Raw genomic sequence first — 25,462 nt, forward strand, 5'->3', positions numbered from 1 at the left:
CTCAATCACATTCTCCTCTCCCTCTCCCACTCTCCTCTCTTCCCGCTCTCCTCTCGCCCTCCTTCCCGCTCTCTCACTCTCTCTCCCGCTCTCCTCTCTCCCTCTCCCGCTCTCCTCTCTCCCGCTCTCTCTCTCCCACTCTCTCTCTCTCCCACTCTCTCTCTCTCCCGCTCTCTCTCCCTCACGCTCTCTCTCTCTCCCGCGCTCTTTCTCCCGCTCTTTCTCCCGCTCTCTTTCTTGCTCTCTTTCTCTCCCCCTCTCTCCCTTTCTTTCCTGCTCTCCCGCTCTCTCTCTTTCCTGCTCTCTCTTTCTCTCTCTCGCGCTCTCTCTCTTTCTCTCTCTCCCGCTCCCTCTCTCTCTTTCTCTCTCTCCCGCACTCCTCTCTCTCCCGCTCTCCTCTCTCTCCCGCTCTCCTCTCTCCTCTCTCTCCCGCTCTCCTCTTGCTCTCTCTCCCGCTCTCCTCTCGCTCTCTCCTGCTCTTTCTCCCGCTCTCTTTCTCTCTCTCTCCCGCTCTCTTTCTCTCTCTCTCCCGCTCTCTCTCCCGCTCTCTCCCCCCCTCTCCTTCTCCCGTTCTCTCTCCCGCTCTCTCTCTTGCTCTCTCTCCCGCTCTCTCTCCCACTCTCTCTCCCACTCTCCTCTCTTGCTCTCTCTCCTGCTCTCCTCCACTCTCCTCTCTCTCTCCCGCTCTTCTCTTGCTCTCTCTCCCGCTCTCCCGCTCTTGCTCTCTCTCACTTTCTCTCTCTCCCGCTCTCTTTCTCTCTCTCTTTCTCTCTCTCTCCCGCTCTTTCTCCCGCTCTCTCTCCCGCTCTCCTCTCTCTCTTACTCTTTCTCCTGCTCTCCTCTCTCCTGCTCTCTCCCGCTCTCCTCTCTCTCTCTCTCTCCCACTCTCCTCTCTCCCGCTCTCCTCTCTCTCCCGCTCTCCTCTCTCCCTCCTGCTCTTCTCTTGCTCTCTCTCTCCTGCTCTCCTCTCTCTCTTCCGCTCTCCTCTCTCTCTCCCGCTCTCCTCTCTCTCTCTCTCTCTCTCTCCCGCTCTCCTCTCTGGCTCTCTCTCCCCTCTCTCCTCTCTGGCTCTCTTTCTCTCTCTTTTGCTCTCTCTCTTGCTCTCTTTCCCGCTCTCTCTCTGGCTCTCTCTCCCCCGCTCTCCTCTCTCCTCTCTCTCCCGCTCTCTCTCCCGCTCTCCTCTCTTGCTCTCTCTCCCGCTCTCTCTCCCTCTCCTCTCTTGCTCTCTCTCCCGCTCTCTCTCCCGCTCTCTCTCTTGCTCTCCTGCTCTCTTTCCCGCTCTCTCTCTGGCTCTCTTTCCCCCACTCTCCTCTCTCCTCTCCTCTCACTCCCGCTCTCCTCTTCTCTCCCGCTCTCTCTCCCGCTCTCTCTCCCACTCTCCTCTCCCGCTCTCTCTCTCTCCCGCTCACCTCTCTCTTCTGCTCTCCTCTCTGTCTCTCACTCTCCTCTCTCCCGCTCTCTCTCTCTCCTCTCTTGCTCTCTCTCCCACTCTCCCCTCTCTCTCCCACTCTCCTCTCCCGCTCTCCTCTCTCTCTCCCACTCTCCTCTCTCGCTCTCCTTTCTCTCTCTCCCACTCTCCTCTCTCGCTCTCCTTTCTCTCTCTCCCACTCTCCCCTCCCGCTCTCCTTTCTCTCTCTCCCGCTCTCCTCTCCCGCTCTCCCGCTCTCTCTCCCGATCTCCTCTCCCGTTCTCTCTCCCGATCTCCTCTCCCGCTCTCTCTCCCACTCATCTCCCGCTCTCTCGCACCCCCGCTCTCTCGCGCCCCCGCTCTCTCGCTCTCCTCTCTCCTCTCGCTCTCCTCTCTGTCTTTCCCACTCTCCTCTCTCCCACTCTCCTCTCTCTCGCTCTCCTCTCTTTCAATTCAGAGGGCTTTATTGGCATGGGAAACATATGTTTACATTGCCAAAGCAAGTGAAATAGATAATAAACAAAAGTTAAATGAACAATAAAAAATGAACAGTAAACATTACACTCACAAAAGTTTCAAAAGAATAGAGACATTTCAAATGTCATATTATGGCTATGTACAGTGTTATAACAATGTGCAAATAGTTAACGTACAAATGGGAAAATAAATAAACATAAATATGGCTTGTATTTACAATGGTGTTTGTTCTTTTACTGGTTGCCCTTTTCTTGTGGCACAAATCTTGCTGATGTGATGGCACGCTGTGGTATTTCATGTCATTTATGGTCCAGTTCCTTCTGCATATTTCACATGTAATTACATAGTAGGTTTTTGTGCTTTGGAATAAGCTGTGAAATGGAGATATAGTGCATGGACATTTTGTTTTGATTTAGCTATGGCTCATTGTGTTGTATTGCAGTGTTCTATTGTTTTACATTGCTTGAGTCTAACACACAATATCTTAGATTTAAAGGAAGCCATGATGAGCTGTCAGTACGTCCCCGCACCCATTCTGTCTATCACTGCATGAGAAAAGGGGAGCAGTGAGTCACAGCACAGCTAACTGGATGTGTGCGGTGGTGGGGTTTCCCCATCAGAACCACAGGGGGGCCTGCATGGTCTACAGTAGGTAATCACTCCATAAGTACTGAGCTGAGTCCCCTTTCAGCCCCAATATCCCACACAGAAGAATTGAAAGCAACAGTGCCACCTCTGAAGGGACTTTTATGTGGAGGGCCGCATGTGTTATGAGTATTGAATATTCTGTTTTCACTCTGCTATGGGATTGTATTTGAGTAGGGCTGTTGCGGTGACCGTATTACTGCCACACCGGTGGTTACTGTCACGGATCCCCCCGGTACTGCTGCTCATTCTGTTCACCAGTTCTGGAGGTCTACGTCACCGGCTTTCTAGGCTTCACTGAACGGGATTCATTATCATCAACCCCGGACTGTCTTGTCTGTTTACACACACCTGGTTCCCATTTCCCCTGATTAGTATGTTATATATGTGCCCTCTGTTCCCTCTGTCGGTTATTGTTCCCATGTCCGTTGGTGGTGTGAGTACCTATGTGTTGGTGCAGCTGTTATGCTGCGTGCTTTATATATTGTGTATTACGGGTATCGTCCCGTGTCATTCAACGAGGTTTACCCTCGCTCTTTTGTTTGGGTACAGCCCAGTGTTTTTGCATACGTGTTTGTTTTGGGTGTATTAAAACCCCTATTGTGTATTCCTGTGCCTGTCTCCAAATCCTTTATACCAGCGTGACAGTTACGAGTCATGAAGGCAGTGAAATTCCACGTGACCATTTAGTCACGGTAATTATGCTTCTCCAAGCTCTGATGTTGCTGATGGTCATTAGTAGCCTACCAAACTTGCTAACTGCCTGGTACTCAGCACTATTGTCCCTCTAATCAGTCTGACATCAATGCAAATGTAATCGAAAATCTAATCAAACACTTCATGATAGCTCATGTTGCACAACATTTCAATAGGCTATGAAATTGTGTGAGAAAACAGTTATGGCCTCTACTAAAAAGTGGATCCCATCAGCTTTCTATAGGCTAGGCCTACTATATTTATTTCTCAACTTTCCTAATATTAACCACATTGCTTCTCTTTACAACAGGAGTATAGCTTACCTGGCTGGCATGAATATAAACCACTGGGAAAAGCATCCTCCATTCAGTATTTAACTGCATAGATCACATGTGAGAAAGGCTTGCTCACAGAAAGCCTGTGAGAAAGACCTGATCAAGTGATGGAGCGCGCAGCACTCAGGGAGAAGGGCACAAAGGCCACTGGCCGCAAAAGGAATGGATTTTTTTAGGGTGCATTACGTGAAATTCCAGGCATTATCAAGTGCTTGTCAAATTGTGAGTGACTGATGTAGTGTGTACAGCCTGCACAGAAAACTAAGCAGAACTCCTTTTTTCAAATCATCATTTAGAGTCGCATCATGCAGCCTTACAAGGAATTAAAAATCAAAGCATATAGCTCAACATTTGTAGAACAACTAAAGTTACATTAATAACTCTAAATTAAGCATATAGGAGTACCTATTTCTTTGTTAACCGCTCAACACAGAATAGCCGTATGTGCGCACTCCCTGAAATCGCTTGGGGAATAAATCATTTCTATTTAATTCAGCTTTGTTCAATTGCATTCTTCATACTATAAAATATTGCCACGGAATTCTAAGCAAATCTTGTCTGCTAAATGAACTAGTGTAGCCCACAGCCATTTAGCATAGCATGATCAGGACCTAACATAAGGACAACTCTATGCTATTCTGTTCCTCTGAAATAGACCACATTTTCTTCATATCATGATTCTTTAGACCTATCTGAAATAAATAATGGATTTGTTGTGAAGGTGTAGGCTATATTACATGGATGTAATGTGAAGGTGTAGGCTATAGTACATGGATTTATTGTGAAGGTGTAGGCTATATTACATGGATTTATTAGACTTTAAAATGTAGATGTTCCAAAGGTCAGAATGAGTGGCTTGTAGGTGACGTGTGGAAGCCAGGAGATACTAAATGTGTTTGTTAATTAACAGTCAATTACCGTGAGACCGACAGTTATTTGCTTGACAATCACCAGCTGACGAAAATGTGTGACCTCCACATCCCTAGTGCTGAGGCTTTGTTACCAAGAGAACACTCACAGTAAGACTTGCAGTATTTCAGCTCTTGTCACGTGCAACTGAGTGGATGTCTGACTACAGCGCATGTCTCATCATATCAGTTTAAGCATCATTCCTTAGCCCAGAACCAAATGTTGCATGCGCAAGCTACTCAATTTGATAACATTTGTTTACATTTATGCTAAGTCTGTCACAAGAGACTAGTTTAAGCATGACATTTGTACTGACATTGTATTTGTTATTCATATTATTATATAGCAATTGTTATAATTTTGTCATTGTCAGATGTATTATTCATTCCAACCTGTTTAGATAGTAAGCCTAGAATAATGTAGATAGACTGATTCAAGCAACACTTTGTGTGCATAATTTTCTTGTGGAAGTCTGCAGAGTGCTGCAAGGGTAAGGTTTCATCAGTAAGCTAAATGGCGCTGCTTTTGCAGCTGGACCATTCGAATTCACAATTCATTGCCCCAAGGGCCTCCTCCTCCTCTCTTTAGAGGGGCTGACTTTGTATGTGGTGCTCTGCCCCAAATAATCACTCCATTAAGGCTGTGTGCTTTCTGTACTCCTCTCATGTTCCGTCCCCACAGCACAGCAGCACACCACTCCACTGCGCTGCTCCCCTGTTCTGTCCTGTCTGTCCCCATTGTCAACCTCCTGAGTCCCCAGGAATTACCCAGAGGAGAAACTGTCCCCAAATAACTTTCAGAATGGCAGGCAGGCTAGCCTCTACAGAGACTGCAGCGCTGCTCTTATCTCCCTATAGACTGAGCTCAGAGAGAAACAGAAACACAGCCATGCAGCCAGGCAGACACGGAGACAGGACCAGAGGCAGTAGTGAGAAACACTGTGTCCATGTGAGAGGAGTGAGGATAGGGGGAAGGCATTAGTGTCAGTCTGTTTGGCCTATACTGGCTGACCTTTCTGTGTTTCTCTCCAGGTGAATGTAAATGCAGAGCCAGGGTCATGTCAGTGCACTAGCCAAACCATGCCAGCCTTGCTTTTCTTTGTTTTTTGTGTCGGTTTGATAAGGTATGTCTGATTAGTGTTTTAAAATTTTTTTTCTGGGAAGGTGCCATATGAAAGACTGCATAAACATTATTTTAGTAAAGACTGCATAAACACATTTCAGTAAAAACGAAACACTTGATGTTAGAGTGTGTAGTGAGTGGCAGGACCATCTGTCACCTCATCCTACCCAGTAGTACCCAGGGACAAAGTGTGTATTTTGCTGCTGCCCTGATCACTGATGTGGAATAAAGCATGGCACATCTCATGACAGTTACCTTGGTGATGGCATTAGCCATACTAACACCTCTACAATATTCTTCTCTTTACACATAGTTGTTTTAACAGCCTACTGTACTATCTATGAGGCAGCTTGTCTTATCAACTACTGGATAACTAAGAAGTAAAAACACTAGACTGCGTTTAGTTCAACAGAGATAAACAATAGTATAGTCATTTGCTCAGTAGAGGGTCATTCCATATGATTTCAATCACTTTCTGACTGCACTCCTTTTGATTTGAACCAAACCTTCCATACATGTTTGTCCCTGGTGGAAGTGGTCAGAATGTTTTTGGACCTAAATGCTAAATCATTCAGGAGATAGAGGTGATCAAAGTTGACACATGTTGCATACCCCACCCCACAATGAGATACCCATGTCTTTATCATTGATATAATTTGAAAGCTTTAATGTCAATTATCTAAAAACGTCTAAACTCATATTATTTTAATCTTCATAGAATTTTTTTCATGTTCATATATGTATCTTAGACCCTGTTTTACGTCGTCTGAGGTGTTTGTGTTGTGTGTGCCATTGGTTGAGACATACTCGTGGATTTCAACTTTTAAATGCTATCACAAAGATGGTTGGAGGTCCACACATTAGAGAATGTTGACTTAAGTGGGAATATCTATTGTTATAAATTAAATTATCCATAGTAAACCTATTGCAATAATAGACATATAGGTAATAGAATAGACATTCCCATTCAATTTCAATATCCGTGAACACTACCATTTTAAGTATTTGTATGTTAGTTTCGAATCAATTTATATTTCAATAGTGTTCCAGCATAATTGCAGTGGTCTGAAGGGATAGGTCAATTCTATTAATAATATTTCTATGATTAAAATGACACCCAGCCGGTATTTAAGAGTATACTATGTCTCAATCGATGACGGGCCCAACACAAACACCCCAGATGATGTAAAATAATAAAAACTAAAACATTTGTGAAAATGAGAAAAATATGAGTTTACGTGTTTTAAGATAATTGACAATAAAGGTAAAAAAAAGGACGTAATTGTTTTTCAAGAAATCATTGAATAGTTTGACAACAATGTTTGTAAGCGTTGAAATGATATCAAACTCAACTGTTTATCTTTTTCAGTGATGAAGACATGGATATCTCATGGTGGGGTATGAAAAATGTGTCAACTTTGATCACCTCTATCTCCTGAATGTTTTGGCATTTAGGTCCCAAAAGTCCCTTTCTGACCACTTCTACATTGGGCAAACATGAATGGAAGGTTTCGTTCAAATCAAAAGGGATACATTCCAGTGGCGATTTTAACATGTAAATCTTAGTGGGGCAAACAAAACCAAAAAATTGGGGAGGCATGCCAGCAAAGCCACTACACAACACAACACTAAACAATAAATTAATTGCACTATAACCGTGAAAAACGGTGCCCACAAACTGTTAGGGCCTACATAAAGTTGTCCCAATAGCAGAGTCCCAACAGCAGTCCCAACACCTTACTACTCCTACACCTGGCTATCAGCGGAGCCTTGTCTGGCAGTGAAACAGTTCATTCAGCCTCATAAACAAATGTGCTTTCTACTGACTATTGAGATGTACAAATAATGCCATAAGGGTATGACGAGCGGATAAGAGGCAATTTTTATAAAGACATTCATGAGTGAGCTAGGACGAATGTTGTCAATATAACTATTTGTTCAGCACTTTTGAAATGTACAGCGGCAGAATTTAGAACATGGGCCGTTCTTAGTGTTCTCCCTGCACACCAAGTCAGAACCATAGGATATATAAAGTGGGCATATAAGCAGACAATGAACGCTCTTACAATATTCAATGATCACATTTCTCGAAAACAGGTTATAGGCTAGATGTGCACCAAGTCAGAACAGTAGGCAAAATTAAGAGGGGAAAATAGACCAAATTATTAGGGTGAGGCACGTGGGCTACTAATAGCTTACTACACAACATAGACTTAGTATTTCTTAGCTACAGTATACATATCTCTCTGGCATATTACATAATTTAGGCAGAGGCATACAATACATTTTTGGACTCACCTTGTTGTGCTGTGCTCACTTGAACAGGAAGGTGGCGCGGCGGTCCTTCGTGGGCAAATTTTGTCATCAAAGTCTAGCATTCTCTAGATTTATGGTGCTTTCAAGACAACTGGGAACTTTGAAAAAAAATAAGGTTGAATCATGATGACATCAGTGATCTTCAGAGTGTACGTAACTCTAGAAAGAGGCCCAAGTTCCAATCTGAACTCAGGCCTCAGCTTCATTAAATAGTACCCACAAAACACCAGTCTCAATGTCTACACTGAAGAGGTGACTCTGGGATGATGGCCTTCTAGGCAGAGTTGCAAAGAAAAAGCCATATCTCAGACTGGCCAATAAAAATAAAAGATTAAGATGGGCAAAAGAACACTGTATTTCTGATCAGTTTGATATTTTAATGGACAAAAGAATGTGCTTTTCTTTCAAAAACAAGGACATTTCTAAGTGACCCATAACTTTTGAACGGTAGTGTGTGTATATATATATATTTTTTTTTTTACATTGTTTGCAAACTGATATGTGACATGTATTAATGCCAAAATAACATGCGAAACAGGCAACCCCCTTGTTTTATTATTTTTGTTTTCTGAAAATCTGGGGCTCTGCCGCACCTGCCCTGAATGACAGGTTGCCACTGGTACAGTCAAAGTGATTTGAAATGATATGGAATGACCCTGAACTGAGGGAAATGTGCGAGGTATCTGGGCTGATAATTCCATTGAATCCAGCTATTGGCCTCATACGCTAGTTATCTTCTTGGTGAGGGTTTGTAATGTCGCCACGGTTGGGTGTGTACAGCATACAGACTGGAAACGGGAATTGGTTAGAAGCATGGTTGTTATGTTTTCTCCTCCAGGTATATTTCTCTTTCTCAGATGAACTGATATGTTGTTTCTGTGTTCATGAAAGCCCCAGAACATCTGAACTAGAGCAATAATGATAAATATTACAATACGTTTATTACATTAATGTGCACCACATTTTGTGTATTGTATTTTTTTATGATCCTTTAAACTACTACTAGTTTGATTGTAGGCATCAATTGTCCCATTTAATAATCACACCTATTAGCAAACATATTTAATTTCAAACTTCACATTTCTATGGTACAGGCGCGATATCAGCAAAATGCCTGCGTTAAGTTTAGATAATTTTCCTTTTATCATCCCAGCTCTAATCTGAACACTCATTGATTCTTTTCAGGGATTGTTTACAAATACAAATAACGAATTTTCTCTTGTTGCCTAGTGATCGCACGTACAGTGCGTTCGGAAAGTATTCAGACCCCTTGATTTTTTTCCCCTCATTTTGTTACGTTTCACCAGTATTCTAAAATGGATTAAATTATTTTTTTCCTCATCAATCTACACACAACACCCCATAATCACAAAAACAAAAGCAGTTTTTGGGGAATTTTAGCAAATGTATTAAAAATATAGAACAAATACCTTATTTACATAAGTATTCAGATCCTTTGCTATGAGACTCGAAGTTGAGCTCAGGTGCATTGTTGCATCCTTGAGATGTTTCTACAACTTGATTGGAGTCCACCTGTGGTAAATTCAATTGATTGGACATGATTTGGAAAGGCACACACCTGTCCTGTCTTGGTCCCACAGTTGACAGTGCACGTTAGAGCAAAAACCAAGCCATGAGGTTGAAGGAATTGTCTGTAGAGCTCCGAGACAGGATTGTGTCGAAGCACAGATCTGGGGAAGGGTATCAAAACATTTCTGCAGCATTGAAGGTCCCCAAGAACACAGTGGACTCCATCATTCTTAAATGGAAGAAGTTTGGAGCCACTAAGACTCTTCCTAGAGCTGGCCGCCCAGGCCAAACTGAGCAATCGGGGGAGAAGGGCCTTGGTCAGGGAAGTGACTAAGAAACTGATTTTCACTCTGACAGAGCTCCAGAGTTCCTCTGTGGAGATGGGAGAACCTTCCAGAAGGACAACCATCTCTGCAGCACTCCACCAATCAGGCCTTTATGGTAGAATGGTCAGGCGGAAGCCACTTCTCAGTAAAAGGCACATGACAGTCCGCTTGTAGTTTGCCAAAAGGCACCTAAAGACTCTCATACCATGACAAACAAGATTCTCTGGTCTGATGAAACTTGGCCTGAATGCCAAGTGTCACGTCTGGAGGAAACCTGGTACCATCCCATTGGTGAAACATGGTGGTGGCAGCATGTTTTTCAGCGGCAGGGACTGGGAGACTAGTCAGGATTGAGTGAAAGATGAATGGAGCAAAGTACAGAGATATCCTTGATGAAAACCAGCTCCAGAGCGCTGAGGACCTCAGACTGGGGCGAAGGTTCATCTTCCAACAGGACAACGACCCAAAGCACACAGCCAAGACAACGCAGGAGTGGCTTCGGAAAAGTCTCTGAATGTCTTTGAGTGGCCCAGGCAGAGCCTGGACTTGAACCTGGTCGAACATCTCTGGAGAGACCTGAAAATGGCTGTGCAGCAATGCTCCCCATCCAACCTGACAGAGCTTGAGGGGATCTGCAGAGAAGAATGGGAGAAACGCCCCAAATACAGGTGTACCAAGCTTGTAGCATCATACCCAAGAAGACTCCAGGTTGTAATCGCTGCCAAAGGTGTTTCAACAATGTCCTGATTAAAGGGTCTGTGTACTTATGTAAATGTGAAATTTCCATTATATATTTGCTATAAATTTGCTAAAATGTATAAAAACCTGTTTTTACCACAGGTGGAATCAGGTGCACCTGAGCTCAACTTCGAGTCATATAGCAAAGGGTCTGAATACTTATGTAAATGAGGCATTTGTTTTATATTTTTAATACATTTGCTAAAATTCCCCAAAAACGGTTTGTTTTGTCATTATGGGGTATTGTGTGTAGATTGGTGAAGGAAAAAATATGTTAAATACATTTTAGAATAATTCTGTAACATAACAAAATGTCAAGGGGTCTGAATACTTTCCGAATGCACTTTAATTGTTTCGACACACATTCTGTATGTACATACAACCATTGCAATCACATTTCAAGACAGTCACAGATGCTCTCTTGTATTGCCTCATTCTTGCCTTGTTCTATTCATATATTGGAATTGCACAATATCAGTTTCAGTTTCTCCCAGCGGATGCATGAAGTTTTCTATGTAAGGGAGGTGCTGAAGAGTAAATAGTCATCTGAATGAGAACACAGGAGGAGAACACAGTGTCTCTCTTAAAAAGGTTAGGGGTGCCTGCTTGGCTGCTTGGAGGAGATTGGGAGAGAATCCACTCCTCAGTCCTGGTCTAATTAGCCACCCAGCAGTGTCCAGCCCCAGACCCATACCAAGCCCCTGCACCAGCCCAGCTGGACCCAGACTCTCTCTCTCTCTGTCTGGTCCAACACATAACCGGCTGGCTGGCTCCTCTCTGATAGTCTTTTAACAGGAGAGGAGATTCAGGTATTCTGCACATGTACCTAATTACCCACTGGCCACAGTCCAAATACATTATTCACAAGGCTTCCCTGGATCCACCCTGAATAATTAATAGAATACATTTGAATGACCTCCCCATTGGCAAAGCATCAAATACCTTATTTATTTTTCCTCACACTTTTGTGTTGCGGAGTAGGAGTTTTCACATTTTCTTGCCCAGGGACCCCTGCCCAGGAAAAGCAGTGACCCAGGGACACCCATCACACAGTGCATTTGGAAAGTATTTAGACCCCTTGACTTTTCCACATTTTGTTACGTAACAGCCTTATTCTAAAATAGATTTAACAAAAAAATAGTCCTCATCAATTTACACACAATACCCCATAATGAAAAACATCCCCACAGTATGATGCTGCCACCACCATGCTTCACTGTAGGGATGGTATTGGCCTGGTGTTGAGCAGTGCCTGGTTTCCTGCAGACGTAACTCTTGGCATTCAGGCCAAAGAGTTCAATCTTGGCTTCATCAGACCGGAGAATCTTGTTTCTCATGGTCTGAGAATCCTTTAGGTGCCTTTTGGCAAACTCCAAGCGGGCTGTCGTGCCTTTTACTTATGATCTGGCCAATCAACCGTGAAGGCCTGATTGGTGGAGTGACCAGTTTTCGCTTTGTCATTATGGGGTATTGTGTGTAGATTGATGAGGAAATCTGTTTTATTTATTGCATTTTAGAATAAGGCTGTAACGTAACAAAATGTGGATAAAGTCAAGGGGTCTGAATACTTTCTGAATGCACTGTACATCAGATAGGTGCAGTGAAATGTGTTGTTTTACAGGGTCAGCCATAGTATTTTTTTATTTAACCTTTTAACTAGGCAAGTCAGTTAAGAACAAATTGTTATTTACAATGACGGCCTACCCCGGCCAAACCCGGACGACACTGGGCCAACTGCACTATGGGACTCCCAATCACGGCCGGTTGTGATACAGCCTGGAATCGAACCAGGGCCTGTAGTGAAGCCTCTAGCACTGAGATGCAGTGCCTTAGACCGCTGCACCACTCAGGTAGTATTACAACACCCCTGGAGCAAATTTGGTTGAAGAGCCTTGCTCAAGGGCACATCAACAGCTTTTTTCACCTTGTTGGCTCGGGTATTTGAACCAGCGACCTTTCGGTTACTGGCCCAACGCTCTAAATGATTGGCTACCTGCCACCCAGACCTGGGTTATTGTGGCCAGCAGATGATGATGGGAGGGGAGGAATGCATTTATCTGTTCTCTAAATGATGTACTTCCTCCTCCCAGTGAGGACTGGACAGGTCCAGTGTCCAGCAGCATCATGGATGTCCAGTCAGATCTCTGCAGCTCGGCCATAATGGGCACTCCTCGCCTCAGCTAATCCCATCATCTGCCATGTCATTGCCAGCAATTTTCGGGTTAAAATGAAATACATGAATCATAAATTCTAATGTGTTGTCTATCGGGTATCATCATGACATGAAATTAGATAATCAGGTTTAGAGTAGAATGGTTTGGATATCCATGTATGCATCCATTTGAGTAGTTTCTATGTTGTAGAAACATCTCAACGATGATCAATGGAAACAGGATGCACCTGAACTCAATTTCGAGTCTCATAGCAAAGGGTCTGAATACTTATGTAAATAAGGTATTTGAGCTTTATTTTTAATGCATTTGCAAACATTTCTAAAAAACGGTTTTCACTTTGTCATTATGGGGTACTGTGTATAGATTGATGAGAAAAACAAAGATTTAATCAGTTTTTGAATAAGGCTGTAACGTCACAATGTGGAAAAAGTGAAGGGGTCTGAATACTTTCCGAATGCACTGTATGTTAGCAAAAAATATGAATAATCACGTCTTGTCAGCTGAATAATAATAGCAAGTACTGTAGTAATCAACATTTTAAAATACTAGATTTGGTAGATAGTTTCATTATTTTGACAATTCATTGGAAGAGGAAACTCTAACATAGTCCATTAGCTATAAAGGTAATGGTATGGAGAGGCAGAGAGAGACACACACCTGCATGTGAGTTCTCACATTTTTCAACATGTTTTTTTTTGTACAAAAGGATAGATTTGGAGTTAGATAAACTTGGATTTTTCATCAGGGACATATGCAGAATGCTACCCTCCACAGCATGGCCTTCGCTCCAGATAAAAACTCCAAACCTACAACCTAAGTTTGGTCAAAATTAACTGGATAGATTACTGCTACCAAGGTTTCCTGCCTTCTAGGCAGAGTTGCAAAGAAAAAGCCATATCTCAGACTGGCCAATAAAAATTAAATATTAAGATGGGCAAAAGAGCACAGACATTGGACAGAAGAACTCTGTCTAGAAGGCCAGCATCCCGGAGTCGCCTCTTCACTGTTGATGTTGAGACTGGTGTTTTGTGGGTACTATTTAATGAAGCTGCCAGTTGAGGACTTGTGAGGCGTCTGTTTCTCAAACTAGACACTCTAATGTACTAGTCCTCTTGCTCAGTTGTGCACCGGAGCCTCCCACTCCTTTTTCTATTCCGGTTAGAGCCAGTTTGCGCTGTTTTGTGAAGGGAGTAGTACACAGCGTTGTATGAGATCTTCAGTTTCTTGGCAATTTCTCACATGTAATAGCATTCGTTTCTCAAACAAGAATAGACTGACAAGTTTCAGAAGAAAGTTATTTGTTTCAGGCCATTTTGAGCCTGTAATCGAACCCAAAAATGCTCCAGATACTCAAGTAGTCTAAAGAAGGCCAGTTTTATTGCTTTAATCAGAACAACAGTTTTCAGCTGTGCTAACATATAGTTGAAGTCAGAAGTTTACATACACTTAGGTTGGAGTCATTAAAATTAGTTTTTCAACCACTCCACAAATTTCTTGTTAACAAACTATAGTTTTGGCAAGTCGGTTAGGACATCTACTTTGTGCATGACACAAGTCATTTTTTCCAACAATTGTTTACAGACAGATTATTTCACTTATAATTCACTGTATCACAATTCCAGTGGGTCCGAAGTTTACATACACTAAGTTGACTGTGGGAAAATGAGAAAATCAAAAGAAATCAGCCAAGACCTCAGAAAAAAATTCACCCAATTTATTGTGGGAAGCTTGTGGAAGGCTACCTGAAATGTTTGACCCAAGTTAAATAATTTAAAGGCAATGCTACCAAATACTAATTGATTGTATGTAAACTTCTGACCCACTGGGAATGTAATGAAAGAAATAAAAGCTGAAATAAATCATTCTCTCTACTATTATTCTGACATTTCACATTCTTAAAATTAAGTGGTGATCCTAACTGACCTAAGACAAGGAATATTTACTAGGATTAAATGTCAGGAATTGCGAAAAACTGAGTTTAAATGTATTTGGCTAAGGTGTATGTAAACTTCCGACTTCAACTGTTACTGCAAAAGGGTTTTCTTAAAATTAAATAAAAAATCTGCCGTTTCCAGCTACAGTAGTCATTTACAACGTTAATAATGTCTACACTGTATTTCTGATCAATTTGATGTTATTTTAATGGACAAAAAATTGTATTTTCTTTCAAAAACAAGGACATTTCTAAGTGACCTCAAACTTTTGAACGGTAGTGTGTATATATTTTTTTTATCCCAGCCCCTGTCCCCAGGAGGCCCTTTGCCTTTTGGTAGGCCGTCATTGTAAATAAGAATTTGTTCTTAACTGACTTGCCTAATTAAATAAAGGTTGAATAAAAATGTAATTAAGGTGTCTTGGCGGCGTGGAGAAAATGTAGCTTTTCTTTAGCAAATTTCCAGCAATTTTATGAATTTTGCCATGGCTAATGCTGTGTTCCTCTGGTCAAACATTCTACAAATTAATGGGAATGCGCCCTGAATGCCCAATTTGAGGAATTTTCAATTCTCCTGACTGTCTTGCAAAATAAATATGAGATGAAGTATAAATTATTACAGTTAAGCAGCCTTAAACAGTCTCACAAAGTAAGGCACAAAGTAGGGCTGTTGTAGTATTTGTCAGTCTGAGTAGGGGATAGTTTCAGTTTGTGACTGGATCGGGTAGATCTGACACTGACATGGCATCTCATCAGAGGCAGCCATTTGTTGTAATCCTGGGATTTTGCAAGTTTCTGGACAAAGGATCTGCAGGGGTGGGTTGAAGTGGTGAAGATGGTTCATCATGAAGAGCCTTTGGTGGTAATGTCAGAGATCTCTGTGTGTGTGTGTCCCATTTTAGGTTGACTTGGAATATCACACTGAGTGCTTTGATGCTGGATACCACCTAAAGTGTGTGGCCGTAGATGGATAATGGCAGAGGTTGGTCAGGATTGTGGCTGAAACAGGTGTACATGACTTTGCATTTTGTTGGATTGAGGTTCATCTTGTGTTTTTCTGACCAGTCAGCTAGTTGGTTGAGGTCCTGCTGTATGGTTGTTGTGTCACATACAGTACCAGTCTAAAGTTTTGGACACACCTATTCAAGGGTTCTTATTTATTTTTTACTATTTTCTACATTGTAGAATAACAGTGAAGACATCAAAATTATGAAATAACACATATGGAGTCATGTAGTAACCAAAAAAAGTGTTAAATCAAAATATATTTTATATTTGAGATTCTTCCAAGTAGCCACCCTTTGCCTTGATGACAGCTTTGCACACTCTTGGCATTCTCTCAAACAGCTTCACGAGGAATTATTTTCAAACAGTCTTGAAGGAGTTCCCGCAAATGCTGAGCACTTGTTGGCTGCTCTTCCTTCACTCTGTGGTCCAACTCATCCCAAACCATCTCAATTGGGTTGAGGTCAGGTGATTGTGGAGGCTAGGTTATCTGATGCAGCACATCTTATGCAGCACTCCATCACTCTCCTTCTTGGTCAAATAGCCCTTACACTGCCTTGAGGTGTGTTGGGTCATTGTCCTCTTGAAAAACAAATGATAGTCTTACTAAGCGCAAACCAGATCGAATGGCGTATCGCTGCAGAATGCTGTGGTAGCCATGCTGGTTAAGTGTGCCATGAATTCTAAATAAATCACCGTTAGTGTCACCAGCAAAGCACCCCCACACCATCACACCTCCTCCTCCATGCTTCACGGTGGGAACCACACATGCAGAGATCCATTCACCTACTGCGTCTCACAAAGACACGGCGGTTGGAACCAAAAATCTCAAATTTGGACTCATCAGACCAAAGGACAGATTTCCACCGGTCTAATGTCGATTGCTTGTGTTTCTTGGCCCAAGCAATTCTCTTCTTCTTATTGGTGTCCTTTTTAGTTGTGGTTTCTTTGAAGTAATTCGACCATGAAGGCCTGATTCACGCAGTCTCCTCTGAACAGTTGATGTTGAGATGTGTCTGTTACTTGAACTCTGAAGCATTTATTTGTGCTGCAATTTCTGAGGCTGGTAACTCTAATAAACGTATCCTATGCAGCAGAGGTAACTCTGGGTCTTCCTTTCCTGTGGCGGTCGTCATGAGAGCCAGTTTCATCATAGTGCTTGATGGTTTTTGTGACTGCACTTGAAGAAACATTCAAACTTCTTAATATTTTCCGGATTGACTGTCCTTCATGTCTTAAAGTAATGATGGACTGTCGTTTCTCTTTGCTTATTTGAGCTGTTCTTGTCATAATATGGACTTGGTCTTTTACCAAATCTTCTGTATACCAACCCTACCTTATCACAACACAACTGATTGACTCAAAAGCATTAAAAGGAAAGAAATTCCACAAATAACATTTTAACAAGGCACACCTGTTAATGGAAATGCATTCCAGGTGACTAACTCATGAAGCTGTTTGAGAGAATGCCAACAGTGTGCAAAGCTGTCATCAAGGCAAAGGATGGCTACTTTGAAGAATATAATATCTAAAATATATTTTGATTTGTTTAACACTTTTTTGGTTACTACATGATTCCATATGTGTTTTGATGTCTTCACTATTATTCTACAATGTAGAAAATAGTAAAAATAAAGAAAAACCCTGGAATGTGTCCAAACTTTTGACTGGTACTGTATGTGTATCGCTTCGGTGAGGTTTAGGTCATCCACAAAGGCCCAGGAGTTGGATAGAGTACCCTCTGATGCGTCATTTTCATCCCGCTGTGTTTCGCTGCTAAAACGAGTTTTGTTAAGCTGATCAGATGAATACATTACTTCAATCTACTTTTGAATACGCTGTTAACATTTTAAGCACATTCAAATCCATGTCTTAAACGTTTCTATGCTTCGAAATAGCAAAGAAACGTGTAAACTGAACATTAACTTACATTTCAGATCGCAAAGTGAGCTCCTATGCAGCTATTATCACATAATTAATGTGCAAATCAGTTCAATACATACATTGGCTCAGCTGGCTGGCATGTTTTTCTTTTGAGCTTCACTCACATCGTCTTGTCTTACACTAACATATGCTATTAGTCCTTTTATGATCTCCCTTCCTCCACCACATGGCATAGGTGTAGCTCAGTACTACAGGGTGTAGTACACGTGTGGTTAATATAATGAATATCATTAATTAAATGAACACCCTGTGAACCAACCAGGCAATATTTAAACGTTGCTCTTTTTGTGGAACAGGTGTGTCATGAACTTGTTTATTTTATTGAATATACCCACATGGCAGTTATAGACTGAAGTATATGGGTATAGGCTAACATCAACACATAAACAATAAAATACAATTTAGTTGCGAAAACAGAAGTAAAGTACATCATTTGAGAGAGGGGGATCCTTAGAGTCTTGACAGAAGTAGAGGATGGGTGATTTATTTATATTTTCTGGCGTGTGGGATAGAGGAGGTGGGTGCCACGGGTGGTTCTGCCCGTAACTTTCCCTCGACAAGCAGCCAGTCTCAGAAGGGGGACTTGAAGAGGGAGATCGCATAGTGCAGGCACAGCTGCTCTTGGAGTGTTTGCAGTGCTAGTGTATGTAGTGCATCTATCTCACTGTGCCCAGGATGATAAGGCAAACACAGTTTGTTAGCAGATTTAGATGAAACAACATGCCAATAACAGTAGCTGTAGATAATGTAATGAAAGTGGGGTGTTGGAGGGTGGTTGGTTATGAGGACATCAGGTGGATCCAGGTTTGGGAAAGGGATATGGTAGGCTTCTTGGAGCATGGCAGAACCCCTACTGTAGCTCCTGGAGAACAGGAGCAGAGTAGTAAGGGAAGAGGCAGAGGTGTAGAAGGATGCAGAAAGCAAACACACAGGTTACAGGTAGATCAGGGGCGCGTTCAGCAGGACTCAACGTTTTGGAAGGTTCAGATAGAAATATATGTTATATAGAACCAACATGCCTCTCCAACATGTAGAACATCCCAGTCCTTGGAGGCAGTAGTAAGTCCACTCACATACGCTGGGCAACAGTAGCTCCATCTTGCCCTCTGATAGACCAGGTAGAATTGTCACCATATTGCTTACACCTATCGAACCCGCTCAGGTCAACACAAGTGCATAGGGTGTAAGGGCTAGGGGTTGATTTGGGATTTAGGGATAGGCTCTTTCTGAATTTGTCTGTTTTCGATTCCTCACGTCCTCTCGCTTCGCCCCCTTATCAACATGGATTGGAGGAGAATATCTGAGGTTCCTCCCCTCAAACATTCTCCTCCAATGCATTCTGAGGAGGTGAAGAGAGAGGATACGAGGGAGAAAAATAAAATAAGAGCCACATAATCACATAATTACTGACTGCTGTTGCACATCAGGTTGCAGGAGAATGAGGAAAAACTCCTGTGCACATGCGCAGATGCTTACCATTATCTGTATGGGTGCTGACAAGTGTAGCCATTTACTTTTCCCTCAGTTTGCAATATCTCACACTACAGCTTGTGGTCACGTCATATCACTGAGTCTGCATTTAAGTATATGCAAAATGTACATAAACACATGCATTCACTGACTCGTTTATCAGATGACTGCAGAATTTGGCAAGCTCTAGCAACGGCCCTAATGACGGACACTAATAGCTAATTGAATCCCATTGTGACGCGGGGGTGGACACATTTTGGCAAGTGGACACTATTTGGCATGACATGCCCACTTAGAATGTTCACTCTAATGACTGTGCTTTCTTCCATATTAAAGGGATAGTTTGAGATTTTGGCGATGAAGCCATTTGTCTTCTTCCCTAGAGTCAGATGAACAGGAACAGCTAGTATAGTTAGCATTGGCTCGTGAAACTACCTCAAACTTCCTTCATACTGGATACAAAGACATAATCTACAAAATAGCTTCCAATACTCTACTCAGACTGCATCCAGTTTGCTATCACAGTGCCATCCGTTTTGTTACCAAATCACCTTATACCACCCACCACTGCGACCTGTACGCTCTAGTCGGCTGGCCCTCGCTATATATTCGTCGCCAAACCCACTGGTTCCAGGTCATCTATAAGTCTTTGCTAGGTAAAGCCCCGCCTTATTTCAGCTCACTGGTCACCATAGCAACACCCACCCGTAGCACGCGCTCCATCAGGTATATTTCACTGGTCATCCCCAAAGCCAACACCTAATTTGGCTGCCTTTCCTTCCAGTTCTCTGCTGCAAATGACTGGAACGAATTGCAAAAATCACTGAAGCTGGAGACTTACATTTCCCTCACTAACTTTAAACATCAGCTATCTGAGCAGCTAACCAATTGCTGCATCTGTACATAGTCCATCTGTAAATAGCCCATCCAATCTACCTACCTCATCCCCATATTGTTTTTATTTACTTTTCTGCTCTTTTGCACACCAGTATTTCTACTTGCACATCATCATCTGCTCATTTATCACTCCAGTGTTAATCTGCTAAATTGTAATTCTTCGCTACTATGGCCTATTTATTGCCTACCTCCTCATGCCTTTTGCACACACTATATATAGACTTTCTTCTACTGTGTCCTTGACTTGTTTATTGTGTTATTGGCTTGTTTATTGTTTATTCCATGTTATTCCATGTGTAACTCTGTGTTGTTGTCTGTGTCACACTGATTTGCTTTATCTTGGCCAGGTTGCAGTTGTAAATGAGAACTTGTTCTCAACTAGCCTACCTGGTTAAATAAAGGTGAAATAAAAGAAGAATAAAAAAATAATGGTATCCATGGTGGTATTCTGTTGCAGTTAGCGATGTTCATAAAATGTATAATTTTTCACACAAATCCCCAAAATAATTTGTCCAAAAACATTTTAGAAAATGTGCGGACCCCCTGAAGTACCTTAGTGGACCCCAGTTCGAAAATCCCTGTTTCTTAAGTAATTACTTGTTGCACAGATATTCACAGCCTCATTATCTTCATAATTTATATCTGTCCTTGTAGTTTTATACAGTTATTAGTCAAGCCAAAGATGATGGGAGATTGACAACTGTTCGGCTTTCCCATCTCAAAGGTTGCTTGCAAATTCCATCTAAGCGTTGTGAGACGACAGGGTATTCTAGCTATTGTCTGGTTTGCACGTTCACTACGGTATTTTTCAAACAAACTACAAACATTACAAATCGTTCAGTGAAGTGAATTGTCAGAGTGTGGGGAGTAGCATCTCACTCTGGGTTTGCTAGCCTCAGCTTGGCAGAGATAAAGTTTGTGCATGTTGTGCATTCAGAGCATAAAGTATGTCTTATTGTTATGATGACTCCCCTCAGCAGTCTGACGTAGCAGCATCTCTGTTTTAGTTTTTTAGTTGGTCTCTGTTGGTCTCACTTCATATAAATGTACACCTGGACCTGTGTCCTTTAGAAAACCAACCTACATCAGCTCTGAGTTGAAATGCCAATGCAGTCGTGTGCTTATACAGGAGGGATTGACTCAAGTGAATTGATGCAGTTTGAAGCGCCAATGGGTTTTTGACAGGGAATGTAAATGAATGGAAGTACTGTACAGCCAGCCCTCTCGCAGAGCTGTGTCTTTTGAGACTGTTTCATATGTCTCTTTGATGTGTGGCCCCTCTGCACTGAGAGAACCATTTCTGCTGTCTGATATGTTATGACATGTTCTAGGTGTGATATCTCTCTGTTAGGCTGTTTGTGGCTGCGTGCGTGCCTGTGTGCGTTTGTGCCTCAGTGCTGGTGTGTGTGTGTGTGTGTGTGTGTGTGTGTGTGTGTGTGTGTGTGTCTTCACACTTGTCCTCTATACCAACATGTCTGACCTTCATAATTAAAACATCCGAAAATACCAGGGCAACACAGTGAGTTAGCAGTCAGTTAGCAAATAAAAGACACATTGTACTTACAGTAAATGTATCATGAATGAGCGGCGAAGGCTTCTTAGATTCTTTCAGAACAACACTGCCTTTGCTTTGCCTGCCGCCGTAGCAGAAAGAAGCTCTGCAGTTGACACTCCAAATTGCATCTGCGGCACGCCTTGTGGCTGTTGATTGTATGTAATTAAGTTTTCCTCCTCTGCAATGAAGGGATGTTTTTTTTTAATCTCCCACTGACACACATGGTGGGAAGAAGGCCAGAGGAGGATGCCGTGAGGGGGTCTAAAAATGCAACTCTTATTTGCATTCAGTGTAAATGGATGCATTACTCTTCCCACCAACTGTATCTAACGTATTGCAGTAAGATCAGTTTTTTTTATGTAAGCTGTCATACTGTACAGTCTCTTCGGAAAGTATTTTTAGACCCCTTGACTTTTCCACATTTTGTTATGTTGCTGCCTTATTCTAAAATGGATTACATGAAGAAAAAATATCCGCAGCAATCTACACACAGTACCCCATAATGACAAAGCGAAAACAGGCTGTTAGAAATGTTTGCATAAAATAATTAGACTCCAAATTGAACTCAGGTGCATCCTGTTTCCATTGATCATCCTTGAGGTTTCTACAACTTGATTGGAGTCCACCTGTGGGACCTTCAATTGATTGGACATGATTTGGAAAGGCACACACCTGTCTATATAAGGTCCCACAGTTGACAGTGTATATCACAGCAAAAACCATGTCATGAGCTCGAAGGAATTGTCCGTATAGCCACTCCTCAGTAAAAGGCACAATGCAGCCCGCTTGGAGTTTGCCAAAAGGTACCCAAAGACTCTCAGACCATGAGGAACAAGATTCTCTGGTCTGATGAAACCAAGATTGAACTCTGTCCTGAATGCCAAGCGTCACGTCCGGAGGAAACCTGGCACCATCCCTATGGTGAAGCATCATGCTGTGGGGATGTTTTTCAGCTGCAGGGTCTGGGAGACTAGTCAGGATCGAGGCAAAGATGAACGGCGCAAAGTATAGAGAGATCCTTGATGAAAACCTTCTCCAGAGCGCTCATGACATGACTGGGGCGAAGGTTCATCGTCCAACAGGACAACGACCCTAAGCACACAGCCAAGACAACGCAGGTGTGGCTTCTCCACAAGTCTCTGAATGTCCTTGAGTGGCCCAGCCAGAGCTTGGACTTGAACCCAATCGAACATCTCTGAAGAGACCACCTTAAAATGGCTGTGCAGCGACGCTCCCCATCCAACCTGACAGAGCTTGAGGGGATCTGCAGAGAAGAATGGGAGAAACTCCCCAAATACAGGTGTGCCAAGCTTGTAGCGTCATACCCAAGAAGACTCTAGGCTGTAATCGCTGCCAAAGGTGCTTCAACAAAGTACTGAGTAAAGGGTCTGAATTCCTATGTAAGTGTGTTATTTCAGTTTTTTATTTTGTATAAATTTGCTAAACTTGTTTTTGTTTTGTCATTACAGGGTATTAATGAGGAAAAAATAACGCGTTAAACAATTTTAGAATAAGGCTAACGTAACAAAAAGTCAAGGGGTCTGAATACTTTCCGAATGCACAGTATAAATGTTGTTTTTTGATGCCGGCATCTTGTTACTTTAGTCATGCTTTCTATCACAGATGAGCAACCCTCATTTGGATGAATAATGCAGCACCTATGGCTGCAACATGTCTGCTTTGTTGAGTGCAGTTGCAGCATTACCTTACTCAGGAGCTCCTCTCCTGAGGTCTTAACACTGTTCACTATCTGTTCTATGTCGTCCCTCTCTCTCCAGGAGAATGAGCTTCAAGATGTTCTCCAGGAGAAGAAGCACTTGAGTCTCCACTTGTTCAACAATAGCCAGAACACAGTCCAATATGAACAGGTAGGTAGTGTAGAAGAGAGCCACACTGAGCTGCTGTGGATTATGACTGCACAATGAAACCCTTCCCTTATCTGCACACACCATCTTAGGGGTTCACTCCATTTTCACTCTGCCCTTCCTCTCTCTCCTGTTACATATACTGAACAAAAATATAAATGCAACATATAAAGTGTTGGTCCCATGTTTGAGCTGAAATCAAATGTTCCATACGCACAAAAAGATTATTGTAGTCAAATTTTGTGCACAAATTAGTTTACATCCTTGTTAGTGAGCGTTTCTCCTTTGCCAACATAATCCATCCACCTGACAGGTGTGGCACATCAGGAAGCTGATTAAACAGAATGATCATTATACAGGTGCACCTTGTGCTGGAGACAAAAGCCACTATAAAATGTGCAGCTTTGTGACACAACAGTGCCACAGATGTTTTAAGTTGAGGTGACGTGCAATTGGCATGCTTACTGCAGGATCATCCACCAGAGCTGTTGCCAGAGAATTTAATGTTAATTTCTTTACCATAAGCCGCCTCCAACATCATTTTAGAAAATTTGGCAGTACGTCCAATCAGCCTCATAACGGCAGACCACGTCTAACCACGCCAGCCTAGGACCTCCACATCCGGCTTCTTCACCTGCAGGCCCAGCCACCCGGAAAGCTGATGAAAATGAGGAGTATTTGTAATAAAGCCATTTTGTGGTGAAACTCATTATTTTTGTCTGGACCTGGCTCCCCAGTGGGTGAGCCTGGCTCCCAAGCTGGTGGGCCTATGCCCTCCCAGGCCCACCCATGGCTGTGCCCCTGCCCAGTCATGTGAAATCCATAGATTAGGGCCTAATGAATTTATTTAAATTGACTGATTTCCTTACATGAACTGTAACTCAGAAAAATCATTGAAATTGTTGCATGCTGCGTTAATATTTTTGTTCAGTATAGATGAATGTGTATCTTTTTTATTTATTTTATTTCACCTTTATTTAAACAGGTAGGCCAGTTGATATTTACCATTTCTCATTTACAACTGCGACCTGGCCAAGATAAAGCAAAGCAGTGCAACACAAACAACAGAGTTACACACAGAATATACAAACGTACAGTCAATAACATAATATAAAAAAATCTATATACAGTGTGTGCAAATGAGGTAAGATTAGGGAGGTATAGCAATAAATAGGCCGTAGTAGCGAAGATACTACGGGAGATATGAGTCTCCAGCTTCAGTGATTTTTGCAATTCGTTCCAGTCATTGGCAGCAGAGAACTGGAAGGAAAGGCGGCCAAAGGAGGAGTTGGCTTTGGGGGTGACCAGTAAAATATACCTGCTGGAGCGCGTGCTACGGGTGGGTGCTGCTATGGTGACCAGTGAGCTGAGATAAGGCGGGGCTTTTAAAGGAAAAATCCACTCAAACTATATGTTGGTATTTTTGTCATTAGTTCACTATTAATGCAAAACATTTTGGGACTGTATCAACAGTGGACTAATGAAAAATAGTTTTTGAGTGGATTTTTCCTTTAAGCGCAGTGCTGATGTTGAAGCTGCTAGTGTCTCCAGCCTCATCTGGATCATGGGGTGGCAGGTATCCTAGTGGTTAGAGCGTTGGACTAGTAATCGAAAGGTTGCAAGATCGAATCCATGAGCCGACAAGGTAAACATCTGTCAGTCTGCCCCTGAACAAGGCAGTTAACCCACTGTTCCTAGGCCGTCATTGAAAATAAGAATTTGTTCTTAACTTGCCAAGTTAAATAAAGGTACAAAAAATTAAATGGCTAGGACTCTGAGCCTCTGATTGTATTATCACCTTCCTGTTGGCCCCTCACACCTCACAGACCTTCCTTCCTGCCCAGCTGATGACACCAAGACAAGGGAGATCATCAGATCACGCTGCTGGTAGCTGCTGGGAGTCAAGGGAGTTCAGGATTTGAACAGATGATGCTGGTTATTAATGTCTTATCAGGACACTGGGCTCTCAAACAAGTCAGCCATCTGCCAGTGTGATCACTGAGGCTGATATGAGAGCAGCACTTTGCTAGCTGCGTGGGCGGATATTAGACCCCTTGCTACACCTGTACCTCTGCGTTCTGATCATCATCTCTGAGTGGACTAATGAGGAGGGGCGG

The 25,462-nt window shown here is 42.5% G+C and overlaps 1 protein-coding gene across 3 annotated transcripts in view; it reads left to right on the top strand.

Annotated features, from left to right (window-relative positions):
* Positions 1-25,462, top strand: part of LOC106579913 (RIMS-binding protein 2) — a 116,894-nt gene that overhangs the window by 54,739 nt on the left and 36,693 nt on the right. For all 3 annotated transcript variants that reach the window (XM_082966285.1, XM_082966284.1, XM_045703081.2), the window contains exon 3: positions 23,259-23,348. Coding sequence is in view for 2 of the 3 variants with exons in the window: in XM_082966284.1 (XP_082822410.1) it covers positions 23,259-23,348 (90 nt within the window). In the remaining variant the exon portion in view is untranslated. The remainder of the gene's footprint in view (positions 1-23,258; positions 23,349-25,462) is intronic.

The sequence above is a fragment of the Salmo salar genome, chromosome 20, assembly GCF_965601325.2.
Source record: "Salmo salar chromosome 20, fSalSal1, whole genome shotgun sequence".
Taxonomy (NCBI): Eukaryota; Metazoa; Chordata; class Actinopteri; order Salmoniformes; family Salmonidae; genus Salmo; species Salmo salar.